Source organism: Myodes glareolus, chromosome 16 (genome assembly GCF_982192425.1).
Source record: "Myodes glareolus chromosome 16, mMyoGla1.1, whole genome shotgun sequence".
Taxonomy (NCBI): Eukaryota; Metazoa; Chordata; class Mammalia; order Rodentia; family Cricetidae; genus Myodes; species Myodes glareolus.
In genome coordinates, this window is record NC_142041.1 from 386,330 (window position 1) to 399,478 (window position 13,149).

The 13,149-nt window shown below is 33.3% G+C and overlaps 2 protein-coding genes across 12 annotated transcripts in view; one reads left to right on the forward strand and one right to left on the reverse strand.

Annotated features, from left to right (window-relative positions):
* Wwp1 (WW domain containing E3 ubiquitin protein ligase 1) overlaps positions 1–13,149 on the forward strand; it is a 113,867-nt gene that overhangs the window by 80,960 nt on the left and 19,758 nt on the right. For 6 of the 10 annotated variants that reach the window (XM_085676978.2, XM_087897045.1, XM_087897047.1 and 3 more), the window contains 2 exons: positions 3–75; positions 6,704–10,418. In XM_085676978.2, the coding sequence (XP_085533104.1) occupies positions 3–75; positions 6,704–6,803 (173 nt within the window). In that variant the 3' untranslated portion in view covers positions 6,804–10,418. Of the gene's footprint in view, positions 1–2; positions 76–6,703; positions 10,419–13,149 lie in introns of those variants that run through there. The other 4 variants (XR_014997228.2, XM_085676975.2, XM_085676976.2 and 1 more) reach the window with 1 other exon arrangement.
* Positions 10,963–13,149, reverse strand: part of Rmdn1 (regulator of microtubule dynamics 1) — a 30,702-nt gene continuing 28,515 nt past the window's right edge. The window contains exon 10 of one of the 2 annotated variants that reach the window (XM_048420127.3): positions 10,963–12,778. In XM_048420127.3, coding sequence (XP_048276084.1) covers positions 12,740–12,778 — 39 coding nt within the window. In that variant the 3' untranslated portion in view covers positions 10,963–12,739. The remainder of the gene's footprint in view (positions 12,779–13,149) is intronic. The other variant, XM_048420128.3, reaches the window with a different exon arrangement.

Genomic DNA, 13,149 nt, shown 5'->3' on the forward strand with positions numbered 1-13,149 from the left:
AGGAAGTAATGGGCCTCAAAAGTTTTGTATTGAAAAAGTTGGCAAAGACACCTGGTTACCAAGAAGTCATACATGGTAAGTTCAAGAATCCTAAACAGGAAAGTGAGGGCCTTTTTTGTTTGTTTGTTTGTTTGTTTGTTTGTTTGCAGGTAAGAGCCATTATAGCTATTTCTTAATTATACTTTGTGAACAGAATCTTATAGTGTTCTGTAACTAAGTGCTCTAGAATGGGTGTGTAGCTTTAACAGAAATACTTTAGAATGTGTCCATGGGTTTAATGACTATTTAGAATACCTATTATAAAGCAAGTAGGATGGAATTACTCTTGGAATTTTTATGAATTCTTTGTAGGACAGAGAAGATAAATAGGTAAGAGGAGAAAAGAGTGCTGTAACAATTGAAGTGTGTATTGTATGACATGGATAGGGAGCCAGATTCTTTGGACAGGGTAATATTTAACTTAAGTTTAATGAATAGCATGCTAGGGAGAAAAGCAGAATATTCTTGGAATAAATGCTGAAGAAAGCAAAACCCCTGAAGCAAGAACTGAAATTTGACTGCAGTGACTGCAGGATAGCCAGAAAACATGAACATAATTAACTGACCCAACTGGAACTTAGTAAGTCAGAAAATATAAATATAATTGGAAATACATGATTTAGCCCATATTATTATTGTAATTTGGACTTCCGTATAAGGAAATTTAAAGGCTTAAAGAATTGTAAATAACAAATGATGAGATTGAAGAGCAATCATCTAATAAAAGTATAACCGAAGAAGTGGATGAAAGAGAAAGCAGGGAAATGTTACATTATTCACACCACAAATGATAAAATGATATGTGGTTCTTTCAGGAGCTCAAAGTTATTTTCATCCTAAGCCATGATTTGGCTTTTGTTGCCTTGGTATTTTACATGTGCAGAAACATGTTAAAATGTGCTAAAACTTAGTAGTGCCTTAGGATAAATAAAATTCCTAGCTATTCTTTGATACACTTCAACAACATGTACTTATCAAAATAAATAAATCCAGTGCTTCAGGAAGCACTAAACATTATGTTTAGTGTTTATTAAGTCTTCATGTTTAAATATATGCCTTTTTTAACATTAATACTGAAGATTACTGACATATTCATTGTATATACTAATGGGTTTGGTACAGACATCTTCATGTAAATATATCATATAGGACCAAGTTCAACCCTTTTCCCTCCCTTGTCCCCCTCCTCCATTATTTCCATTCATTTCTCCTACAATCTTGCTTCTGCTATTGTGCCCCATAGACATGTATTATAATGTAGGATACATAAATGGAAGAGAACATATGACATTTTCCTTTCTAAGTCTTACTTTGCTTAATATGATTATCCCTTTGAATATTTTCTTGTAGATGACATAACTTCATTCATTGTGGCAGAATAAAACTTTTAGTGTATATGTATATATGTACCCCTTCTTTGTCCATTCATCTGTTTCGAGACCTTTAGGCTGATAACATAACTTGACTTTGTAAATATTCTTATAATATAGATGGCAGGAATCACTGTGGCATGTTGATTTAGAGTTCTGTACATACATACCTAGATATAACATAACTGTGTCATCATGGGGAAGTTCTGGTTTAGAGAACTCTCCATACTAATTTCCATGCAGGTGGACTACCTACATTTTCACTAGCAGTACATAGGGTTCTGTCGTCTTCATATCCTCACCAGCGTGTGCTCTTTTGTCATAATAGCCGTTCTAACTGGAAAGATGTAGACTCACAAAGTAGTTGTGATTTGTGTTTCCATGATGGCTAAGGACAATGAACATTTCTTTTGTATTTATTGACCATTCCTTTGTTTTGAGAATTGTCTATTCATTTCGTTAGTCTATTTTATTGGTTTGCTTGGCTTTTGGTATTTAATTAGTTCTTAGTCCTCGTATCAGTAGTCCTTTGTCTAGCTGGCAGATTCTTGCCCTGCTCTCTAGGGTGTCTGTGCACTCATTTGTTCCTTTTGTGGTGATGAAATTTTATAATTTCATGCAAACCTGTTCTTTGTTTCATTTCCTGATATAGGACTCCTTTTTAGAGAATCCTCTATATTGGGCTATTTTTCCTATGTTTTCTTCTAGCTGTTTCAAGTTTTACATTTTGATATTTGATACATCTTAAATTGATGGTAGGTAAAGAATGAAAAATATATCTAGTTTTATTTTTCTGCACTTGAATATCCATTTTCCAGCACTGTTTGTTTGTGTTTTTCTAGTATATATTTTTGGAATCTGTCAAGTCAAATGGCTTTAGCTGTTTCTGGGACATTTTATTGTGTTGATCTATCTGTTTTGTTTCTTTGGCTTTTTAGTATAACTTGAAATTGGATAATCTCTCCAGCATTGTTCTCTTTGCTCAGTATTGCTGTGCTCTTTGGGATCTTTTGAAATATCGACTGTAAAAATCAGTTGTAGCATGTTAAGAGTCCTTTGGGTACATACTGAGAGTTGGCATAACTATGTTTTCATATGAATTTTAAGACCTAGTTTTCTATTTCTGTGTAGAATGCCATTGGAATGTTAATGGAGATTGCGTTGGATCTGTAGATTTCTTTCAGTAATATAGTCATATTAATTTTATCAATTCATGGGTGCAAGTGGTCTTTCCCCTTTTTGGTATCTTCTTCTGCTTCTACTGTAAGTGTACTTAATAATTTCAATGAGAGGTCTTTCACTTTTATGAATAGGTTTATTCATTGTTGAGTTTTGTTTTAAAACGATTGTGAATGGGGAATGCTTGCTTAAGTTCATTCTTGCCAAGTTCATTATTGGGTTATAAGAAAGCTACCGACTTTTATATGTCAATTTTGTGTCCTGCTGCTTTCAAAGTGATTTCAAAGTGATTCTGAGTTCTAAAAGCTGATGGAGTTTATAGTCTCTGACATATAAAATTATACTGTGCAAATAAAGGTACTTTGACTTTTTCCTTTCCTATTTGTTTCTATCTGTTATTTGCTTTACTCAAGACTAAAAGAACTATATAAAATAGGAATAGAGAAAATAGATATTCTTTGTCTTCCTGGTTTAGGGCTTTTTTTAAAAATTTTCCCACTCACCACAATGTTGAATATGGGTGTCATATATGCCCTTTTGGTACAATTAGACTTTTCAGGACTTTTATCTTGAGGGGATGTTCTTCTACCATCCCCACTTTCTACATCTGTTGTCTTGATGAGGTGATTTCTGATCTTTGTGTAATACTATGAGGTATTTTTGCATATTTTGTATCATTCTTGAATTCCTGAAATGGAACTCAGTATGATGAATAAATATTTTTTCTTTCCATTTTATGTGCATGAGTGTTTTTGCCTATATGCATGTTTGTACGCCATGTCTGTGCCAGTGGAGGTCAGAAAGCCTTGGATTCCCTAGGAAGTTAAGTTACAGGTGGTTGTGAGGCACTGTGGGTGCTAGGACATGAACCTGGGCCCTCTGGAAGACCAAGCAGTGCTCTTTACTGTTGAGCCTTCTCTCTAGCTTCATGATGTTTTTACTGTGTTCTTGAATTTGAATTTGGTTCACCAGTATTTTCTTGAAAACTGTTACATTAGTGTTCATCAGGGATAATAGCCTATAATTTTCTTTTCTTTCTTTCTTTCTTTCTTCTTTCTTTCTTTCTTTCTTTCTTTCTTTCTTTCTTTCTTTCTTTCTTTCTCCACTTTCAGTACTAGAGAAATACTAGTCTCATAAAATGAATGTGGTAAATTTCTTCCCTTTCTATTTTATGAAATGTTTTGAGGTCTGCTAGTGTTAGTTTCCTTTAATAGGCTGGTGGAACTTATTAGTAAGTCCATTTAAACTTGTAAGTTGGGCAACATTGACTACTGTTTTAATCTACTTAAAGTTGTTTATATTCTCTTGGTATAATTTTCATATGGTGGTGAAGAGTATTGGCTAAACAGGCTTGCGTTTTCATTGAAATAAACTTGAAAGACATGATCAGAAAACAATATTAAGAAATGTTCTTCATCAGTGTTGACAATATTAAAGATAAGTCCCTGAGGCCAGTAACTGAAAAAAAAAAATAGAGCAACAAATCACTCAAGAGTGAGGAGGGCAAGGAAGTGGGAGGCCATGACATTGTTTTTCATCCATATGAACTGTGAAATAAATCCTTTAAACCAAAGCCATAAGTGAATGAAACACAACCAAGAACATGTAGTAAGAAATTTAGAAATGTCACATAGGTGAACAGTGTGTACATCAGAAAAGGAAAGCTTTGGCTGATTAGCTTCAGCGGAAATGACATTTTTCTACCTTGTTGAATTTCAGTTATAGCAAGAGATGAAGAATTAAGACTATACGAGACTGAAAACCATGTGAAGCTCAGGCCAAACCCAAAGAAGTCTGAGATGGGGTTGAGATTTAGTTGAAACAAGGGAAAATACAATGAGTATTTTGATGAACATTTGGATTAAAAAAATAGGTGATCAGAAAGATTTTGGTTTCTAACAATAATGATTAAGGTAAATTTAATCTCATCAGTAATGTAGTTAGCCTTAATGACTGTCAGGTAGATGAGCATTACTGCTACTGTGATCTTCATAGTGAGGTAGCAGCTTTAAAGTTCCCTAGGTATAGAGTCAAGAAATAAGCATATAGTTTTTTCAGGTTAAGTGGAAAATACACAGGCCGCACGTCTCTGCCCTTTTTACAGAGAAGTAGCAAATTTGATTTTATCAGTTTTGAGTACATCAGACTCAAAGCCAGACCTAAAACCAGGACTTTGCTATTTATATACTAAACATTCAATAAAAAAAACGAGCGTACTTTGTCCTTTATGAAGCAACACAAACATAATGGTCAGTTTATTGAAACATCTCTTTGGGTATTTTCAAATAATCGTCATCTGTTATTCGGCTTAACTGTCCCTAAATTAAGTATTTACTAATAGTTCAGAGATGACTCTGTGCTTTATCTAATGGAGGAAAACAGTCAGTCATGATATAAATGCTAAAATTGAAATAAAGTGCTATTTAAGATTCTATGGGTAAACTTCTTAGAAGTTCTAGTATTTAGGATGATTGTTGGTGAACAGATGAGACTTTCATTTGCAAGGGTATTCTAGGCTAAAGAGAGATAAAAACGTAACTGTAGAGAAAAACGTGTATTATGTCAAAAAACATAAAATAAGTTGATACTAGTCCTCCATTATCATCCTACATCTTCTGCAGCTTTAGCAGCAAAAGGTTTCCAAGAGTGGTGTAAACTAGTGTGTCTTTTTAGCAAAGCAACTTAGGGAGTGAAGAAAATAAGTGGATGCAAAGTGAACAGAGAAACAAAAAAAAAAATTTTTAACTGTTTTGATTGAGCTCTGTATTTTTCTCCGCTTCCCTTCCTTCCTCTCCCCTTCCCTCCCCTCCCCCTCTACCCTGTTCCATGGTCCCCATGCTCTCAATTTACTCAGGAGATCTTGTCTTTTTCTACTTCCCATGTAGATTAGGTCCATGTATGTCTCTCTTAGGGTCCTCTTGAGGAACAAATTCTTAAGGGTCCAAATGAGTCAGAGACATATACACAAGAGTGAAGTGACAACAGAAATGATCAAGAGGAAAAAATGGAATTTAGTAGAATGGCAAAATTTGGCAAGGGTGTGTGAAAGACTATTTTGGTGTAGGACTATAATGAAAAAGGTTTTGTTTTTGTTTTCCTAACCTCAATTACCATTAAGAGTCTTCCTTTCTTGGAGCATAGTTTAAAATGAAAAGCAATCAATATAAAGTATATATTGCTACCATCAATATATTTAAGTTCTCTAGTATGAAGAAACTAGTATGTTATGATGGTTTTAATAACTGTTGAAATTGACTGCCTTCTCCTAAAGAGTCTTAATTATCAGCTTTCCTAACTTGTACGGGTTGGGGCAAGGACAGATAGATGGAAAGTGTCTACAAAAAAAGTGAAAGTACAGAAAGGTTTTTGATCCTTTCCTGGTTGTTTCACTAAGCTACCAAAACCATGGACACTTGAGTCTAGTGAAATTAGGCAGAACCATATTTTAGAAATTGAATATTATTCTTTTTTATTTTTAGTATTTTTCTTTTCATCATTCAGTTTCAGAAAAGAATTGATCTTGGAAGGACTGGAAAATGGTCAGTTTGTAGATTACAATCTAATATGGTGAGATTACTTAAAAAGACAAATATATGTATCTGTTCATTGACTGTCTCTATTCAGAACATAGCTTCCATGAGAGAAGGGGCTTACTTAGGATATTCAAAATTATATTACGAACTGCTGCAACATCTTGCATACAAAATTTCTCAGAAAATAATGAATGAATGAATAATTGGATGAAATTAATTCTTAACCTAAGAAAAGTTATAGAGCCTTATGACCTATGACACAGAACTAGCAAAAGAAAACCCTTTTTTTAGTCCAGTCTTTACACATGTTGATATTATTTATAATTCCATTATTCTTTGGCAAATACAAATATAAAATACAACTTTAATACAAAATATTTTATGTCTTAAAGTTGAATATTCTTCTATGAAATTTAGATGTGTTGACACGCTGATTATTATACTGAACTGTTAGGATATTTTTGGCAAAATTTTTATATACATAATATTCAGGTTTCAATGTGTTGTTAAAGAAAACTGTATTAGAAATCTCTTCAGTTTATTTTATTGAAAACGTCTGATTTTGTTTTTGTTTTTGTTCAGTTTTAATCGCTTGGATCTACCACCATATAAGAGTTATGAACAACTAAAGGAAAAACTTCTTTTTGCAATAGAAGAGACAGAGGGATTTGGACAAGAATGAATGTGGCTTCTTGTCTTGGAGGAGCTCTTGCATTAAATACCCCAGCTGAGAAAAATTGCACAGATAGTGTATATAAGCTGTTCATTCTGTACAGTTAATTTTCTGAATCTTTGAAAGTATGTTTTCCGTTCTTCCACAGAAATATGCAAAACATTTCATCATTTTCTACTTTATTTATTGTTCCCTTGAAATGACTGACCAGGAAAAAGATCATCTTTAAATTTTGAAGCAAGCAAGAGAATTTATTAAGAAGTATATATATCTATATAAGCATATGACAGTGGCTCTAGTTTTATAGAGCGCCGGGTGTATTAAACATGGCAATCGTTCATTCATAAAGCTCTGAATTTGCTTTGCTATGTTTCTATTATCCAGGGGAAAAGTGCAAATGTTCCATGTTCTTCTTCCAAGGTGATATCTGATTGTGTTTACTTGCATGACTGTTCAGGAAGGTATTTAGGACTAGACCAACTCTTACTTTAAGTGTATTTTAAAATGCTGCTGGCTTTTTTGAAGACTATACTTCAATGTACTGAGTTCTAAATGAACAGATGAAAAAATTCCATCATTATTATATCAGTAAACACAGAAGTCATGTAATAGATTCAGTAGTGTCTAAGAGCAGCTAGAATTGATTTGCCAAGCAGCAGAGGTCTATTTACATGTTACTTTAGGATGCTGGATATTTATGGAATTTCAGAGAATCAGGCATTTCTGTACTTACCTTGTAATGTGCTTCAAATTTAATTAATAATAAATTGATAGTTTAATACTTAGGAATATATAAAAGGTACTGAACTTTGATGCTTTTGTGCTCAAGGTTTAAAGAAATTAGAGATATAATTAAATGGATCAAAAAGTTGCATATTTAAACACTCATACTAAGAACTATTAGTGTTTGAATATCCCCTTTCCTTTAAAATTCATGAAAATTGTTTCTAAATTTAGTAGGTACTTTAAGAAATCCTTTGTGCTCCCCACCCCCAATTTTATATAGTTCAAGTTTTTTCCAAATAACACTGATTTTCATTATAAGGGCATTCATGGTATATGAAAAAAATTAAAATCTAATGTGAATTATATTGCTACTTTTAGCAACTGGGCTTCCTGATTAATATAACAATTTTCCATTTTTATCCTTTCACTGTGCACTGCAAAGTTCATTAGCTTAAAATTTTGTAACTATGAAATTCACTTAGAATTAAAACTTCTACTCACTAGTTTAGTTTTGCCAAGATTTTATTTTTCTACATATTTAGATTATGTTCTTCAATTTTATTCAAAATTCAAAAAAAATAAAAGCAGTAATTCACTTAGTTGAATAAACTACAGAAAATCTGGTTCAAGCTTAAAGAATTTTTTAAATTCTAATATATGGCAAGTTAAATAGTAGAGGATGACCAGTCTTCAAAGGTACTGCATAAATTATTCAGTAAAATAATAAACTTGCTATGACTGAAAGTATTGGCTTTCTTTCAGTGGAGGTATTTGAGACTATTCATTTTGCAGATGTGGTTCAAGTTGGCTTTCAGGGACTGGTCCTTTTTGTTAAGTTACCATCACACTGGTTTCCTGGTTTGCAGACCTCATCAGGCTCTTCTGTCTTTCATACCCAGTTCTATTGTTAAGACATACAGATTTGTCTTTTTAGTAGTGAACATAAAAAATTAGAGATGTGGTTCACCTCATACCTTCCCTCCTTCCCATCCTGCTCTGAATTGGACCCACTACACAGTCATGAGAAAATGAGAGATGAGAGACTCAAAGACAGATTAATGATACTTTATAATAGTGACAGTTCCTAACATCACCAGTAAATTGATCTAGGGAATGGGTCATAGGCTTAAAGCAATTTTACCAGTCAACTCAGCCATCTATCTTTGGGGAAAGAAATTGTTTTTTTGTTTTGTTTTGTTTTGTCTTTTCTCTTTGTTTTTCTGTATTTCCTGGGCAGTTGGAAATGAAAATGTAATTGTTTCATCCAGCTGACTTCAACCATTCACATACTTCTCCTAAAAACTAAATAAGGTATTACATATCTACTCCATTGCCGGACAACATTGCTTTTGTTTGGGGTTAAAAAACAAAAAACAAAACAAAACAAAAAAACCCTAACTAGCAAGCTGCTTCTGAACTGAGAAAGCTCCTGATGTTATATACTAGGGAGTGAGAACTGGATTTCCCTGAATCTGAACTCTTTTAATTGCGTGCCCTGGGCTGTCACTTTAGGAGACTCTGGTTCTTAGAGAAGCACATAGATGCTCTTGCTACATTATTTTTACATGTTCATTTTCTGAAACAAGGCCTAACTTTGACCTGCAGCTAGTCATGTTTCCTGCACTGCAGTATTCTGAGTAAACTGATGCCAAAGAAATATACTTTATTGTAGGCTTATAAATCTTAATATTTAATTAAACATTAACATGATCTAGTAAGTACTGGAGAAGCCAAACAGATCATTTGTTGAAAGGTGAAATAAAAGTTCTCCCGTAACATAACCTACTTCTTAATCTACTGAACATAGAAATCAAGTTTAAAGTCAACTGAGAATTTGAAATAAATCTAAAAGTGCTAATTCCTAAATTTTAAATGCTCCAAAATTCAACCAAGGAAATGCAATTAAAATGATGATAGTATTTCCTTTAAAGTACTAATTTTATGTCTTTCTCATGAACATTCTCTTGGTCCTTGTGATTAACTTGGTGTTTTGTTTTCATTATGCCTTTCTAAGATAAGACAAATTGAAAAACTATTTTGTAGCATCCATTGCCTGTTGATGGTCCACTCTGGGAATATTTTGTCATCAAGAAGTGAAAATAGGTTCGCTGCCATATATGAGAGAAAGGGAGACCAAATACCAAACAGACCCCCCCAGCTTTCCCCTGGTGTGCTCAGAGGCCTAGGCTCCCCTACCCACTGTACTATCAATAAACAAATTCAAATTCACGTTTCATACAATCCTCAAAGGGAGGGGACACTTAAGGAGAGGAAATCACCCATTGCCTGTGTCTGTAGTATGCAGATAGAATACTACAAACTAATATGTGCATAGGGATATTCACCTTTTTAAACAAAGTGAGGTCTAGAATGCACACAGAAATAGTCAGATGGAAGTTGTACAGGAAGGAGAAATACTGGCATTGAAGGGTGCATTCTCTGAGGAGTGGTCTTACCTTTGGGCACACATCAAGAACCAAGATGATACCTTACGAATAGCTCCTGGGAAAACAGTAATTTAGAAAATACATAGAATCTCATATCCACCTGGTCATTCATCCCATGAAGGAAAATATGTATACATAAAAACATAGGTTGTAACAGCTTTAAATTTTTTCTAGTGTATATTCACTATACAAAATAACATGTTTCATTGTGACATTTTCATAGGTGCTCTGACATGTCCAGCCAACCATTACATCCTTCCTCTTTTTGAGTAATCTGCCTTCTACTTTCACGTCATTTTTTTTGGTTTGTTTGTTTGCTTAATTTGAATCTACATGCAGTATCCACCTGAGTTTCTATTGGTTTAACAAGATCATCTTCAGTTCCATCCTCTTGGCTACAAATGAAGTAATTTCATTTTTTATGGCTGAATAAAACTGATTTGTTAATATATACATTTTCTTTGTCCACTTAATAGACGTCTACACTGAATCCATAACTTGTTTGTAAACAATACCACAATAAACATGAATGTAAAACAATTTTAGTTTTCATAGCCACAAATTAGAAACACTAAATACCTTCAACATATGGAAAAATATTAACACTAAAAGGAAAAACTACTGATTGAACTTAGTTGCTCTAAGAGGATCTGGCTAAGTGAAAAGGTAAATCACAAAAGGTCATATTCTTGAAGATTGCATTTGCCCAAGATTCTTGAAGTGGCAGATTTATAGCATATTAGTTGTAGGTCATGTCAGGAATGTTAGAGGAACTGATGGTGGCTGGGTATGACTATATAGAGCACTAGGTGTATAAGTAAAACACATCAGTATCTTGCATGTGATGGTAGTTTTAAAATTTGTATAATAAAGTTAATAAGAACTAAACATTAAGTGAGGATATATGAAAATCATACGATCTGAATAATTCATAATTTCTTATGAATCTTAATTATTTTAAAATAAAGAAGGTCTGTAAAGCATCAGAAGATAGATTCGCCAGTCCATAAAGCCTTTATTATTGAAAGTAATAATAACAAAAATAACTTTCCAGAAATAATTTGTGTGTGAGTGGCAGGGACTGATTCCATGACTTTGTGCTGGTAACAACAACAACAAAAAAAAATCCTAGAAAAGCCATTCTAAGGAATAAACCCACTAAGCAGCTGGGATACATATTTGATAAAGGCCCTTACTTAAGTACAAGGACCTGAATATAATATAAAAAATTTAAATTCTTTAGAATTATATACTAATGTGAATATGGAAAGTAGCTAAAGTTCATAACTAGATAATTAAATGAAGGTATCAAGTGGCTGCTGACAAAAGTCAGGAGGAGAAAAATGAAGAAAAAGACAAAATAACCCAAAACCTGCAAATGAAGACAATGATCACATTTTTAAGTAATACAAACCACCTAAAGGAAAGCAACATGTATAAAAACTGGAAATGAACTTAGAAAATGAAACAAGTTAATTTCAAAGTCATGAATATGAAAACTAAAACCGACTAAATATAATTAACTGGAGTCCAGAAGACAAGGTGGAACTTGATTCTCAGAGGCTGGACAGTTGATAATAACAATTAGATTGGCTTCTCCAAAAAGTATGTGCTGAAAGATGTGGGAAGAAATTTTCTGTATGAAAACCAATTGCTGCAAATCAAATTCTGTTCTCAAAATGCAGAAGAATTTTTTTTTTGACAGTTAAGAAAATTTGAGTATGTCTTGTTACAAAATAATGTAACAGGTGTGGTATATGTTTTGGAAGATGCACTTATTCTGAAGAGCAGCTGAGATACTAAAGAGTATGATAATAACTGTAATTTCAAAGGTTTAAAAATCCATTATATGTCAATAGATACACAAAAATAGGATATAGCAAAATAGTGATACCTTAAATCTTAAGTACAGGATGTAGTTCCAGTGTTTATATTTGAAAGTTTACATAGTAAAACAGAAACAGCAGGCACCTACACATTTTGCTGTAATTTAATAAAACATTACAATTCTCATGTCTTTTGGGGGGGGGTATACCTATAAAGTCTCACATTCATTCTGTGTAAGTGGCATCCAAGCTTCAATTGTTACAACATGTGCGTCTGCCATGGTGGCGCCTTAGACTCAAGTGATAGTACTCTGCCTGTTGAATACTCTATTTCCTTCTCACCCTGAGATCTGTGTCCCAACATTCTATAAAGGATAACAGTTTGCAAAGTGAAAAATTCAACCCTTCTATGAAGTTATAACACATTTCAAAAGGCATATTTTTCCATACTATTTTTCCTTATTCAGGTTGTCATTCTAACACACATCACTTAAGTTCTTTATGCCAGGAACCCCGAACATCATATACAACTCTCATTTTACCTTTTCTCCAAGACAGTAACTTTCAGTCAATTACAAGATGAAAACCATTTCCTCATATGCCATCTGTTCACAAGGCCTTCTTTTGAAAACCTCTCATCCTGATGTGATGAATACTTACATATCCTGTACCATTTTTTCCTGTTAGTGTTCCAAATTGAAAATGTTTGTCTAAACTAGGGAAATGTACTGCTGCCACTCTTAGGTAATGTGACAGTTTCTTTGACACTTTTAATTGTGAAGAAACCCAGAACTTTGTTCATTTGTTCTGAAAAAAAATGGTTATACATAAAAGAACTGGGGGGAAAGCCATAGAATCATTATGGCTAATGCGTCATCTTTATAAATCAATGAAATACAAAGTGTTAGGTACATTGTTGCCTTCTCCAAAAAGTTCTCAGTTCTTGTCACAAATCTGTAAGCAACTGAGCAGCTTCTGTCTGTATCTAAAGTGAAAAAAACACATTACATATTAATAAATGTAGTCTAACTCATAAAACTGAAGTTGATAAAACACACTGGTTTCTAAGAGTTTCAAGATAACAAAGACCGGACATGGTAAGAATAAAGTCTCTTGACAGTGATTAGATGACACTCCAAAGAAACTCTAGTTCATATCCCTTAACCATCCATAACCCACCCCCAGCCCCACTTCCCCACATGTCAAAAATTGAGCTAGGTCTTTGTGCATGTTAGGTAAGCACCTATGACTGAGATGACTTTTATGTTTTAGAAATCAATGTACATATATATGTACACACACATACATACATGTGTATATATACATGTATATAATACATATATATTGCAGCAAGCA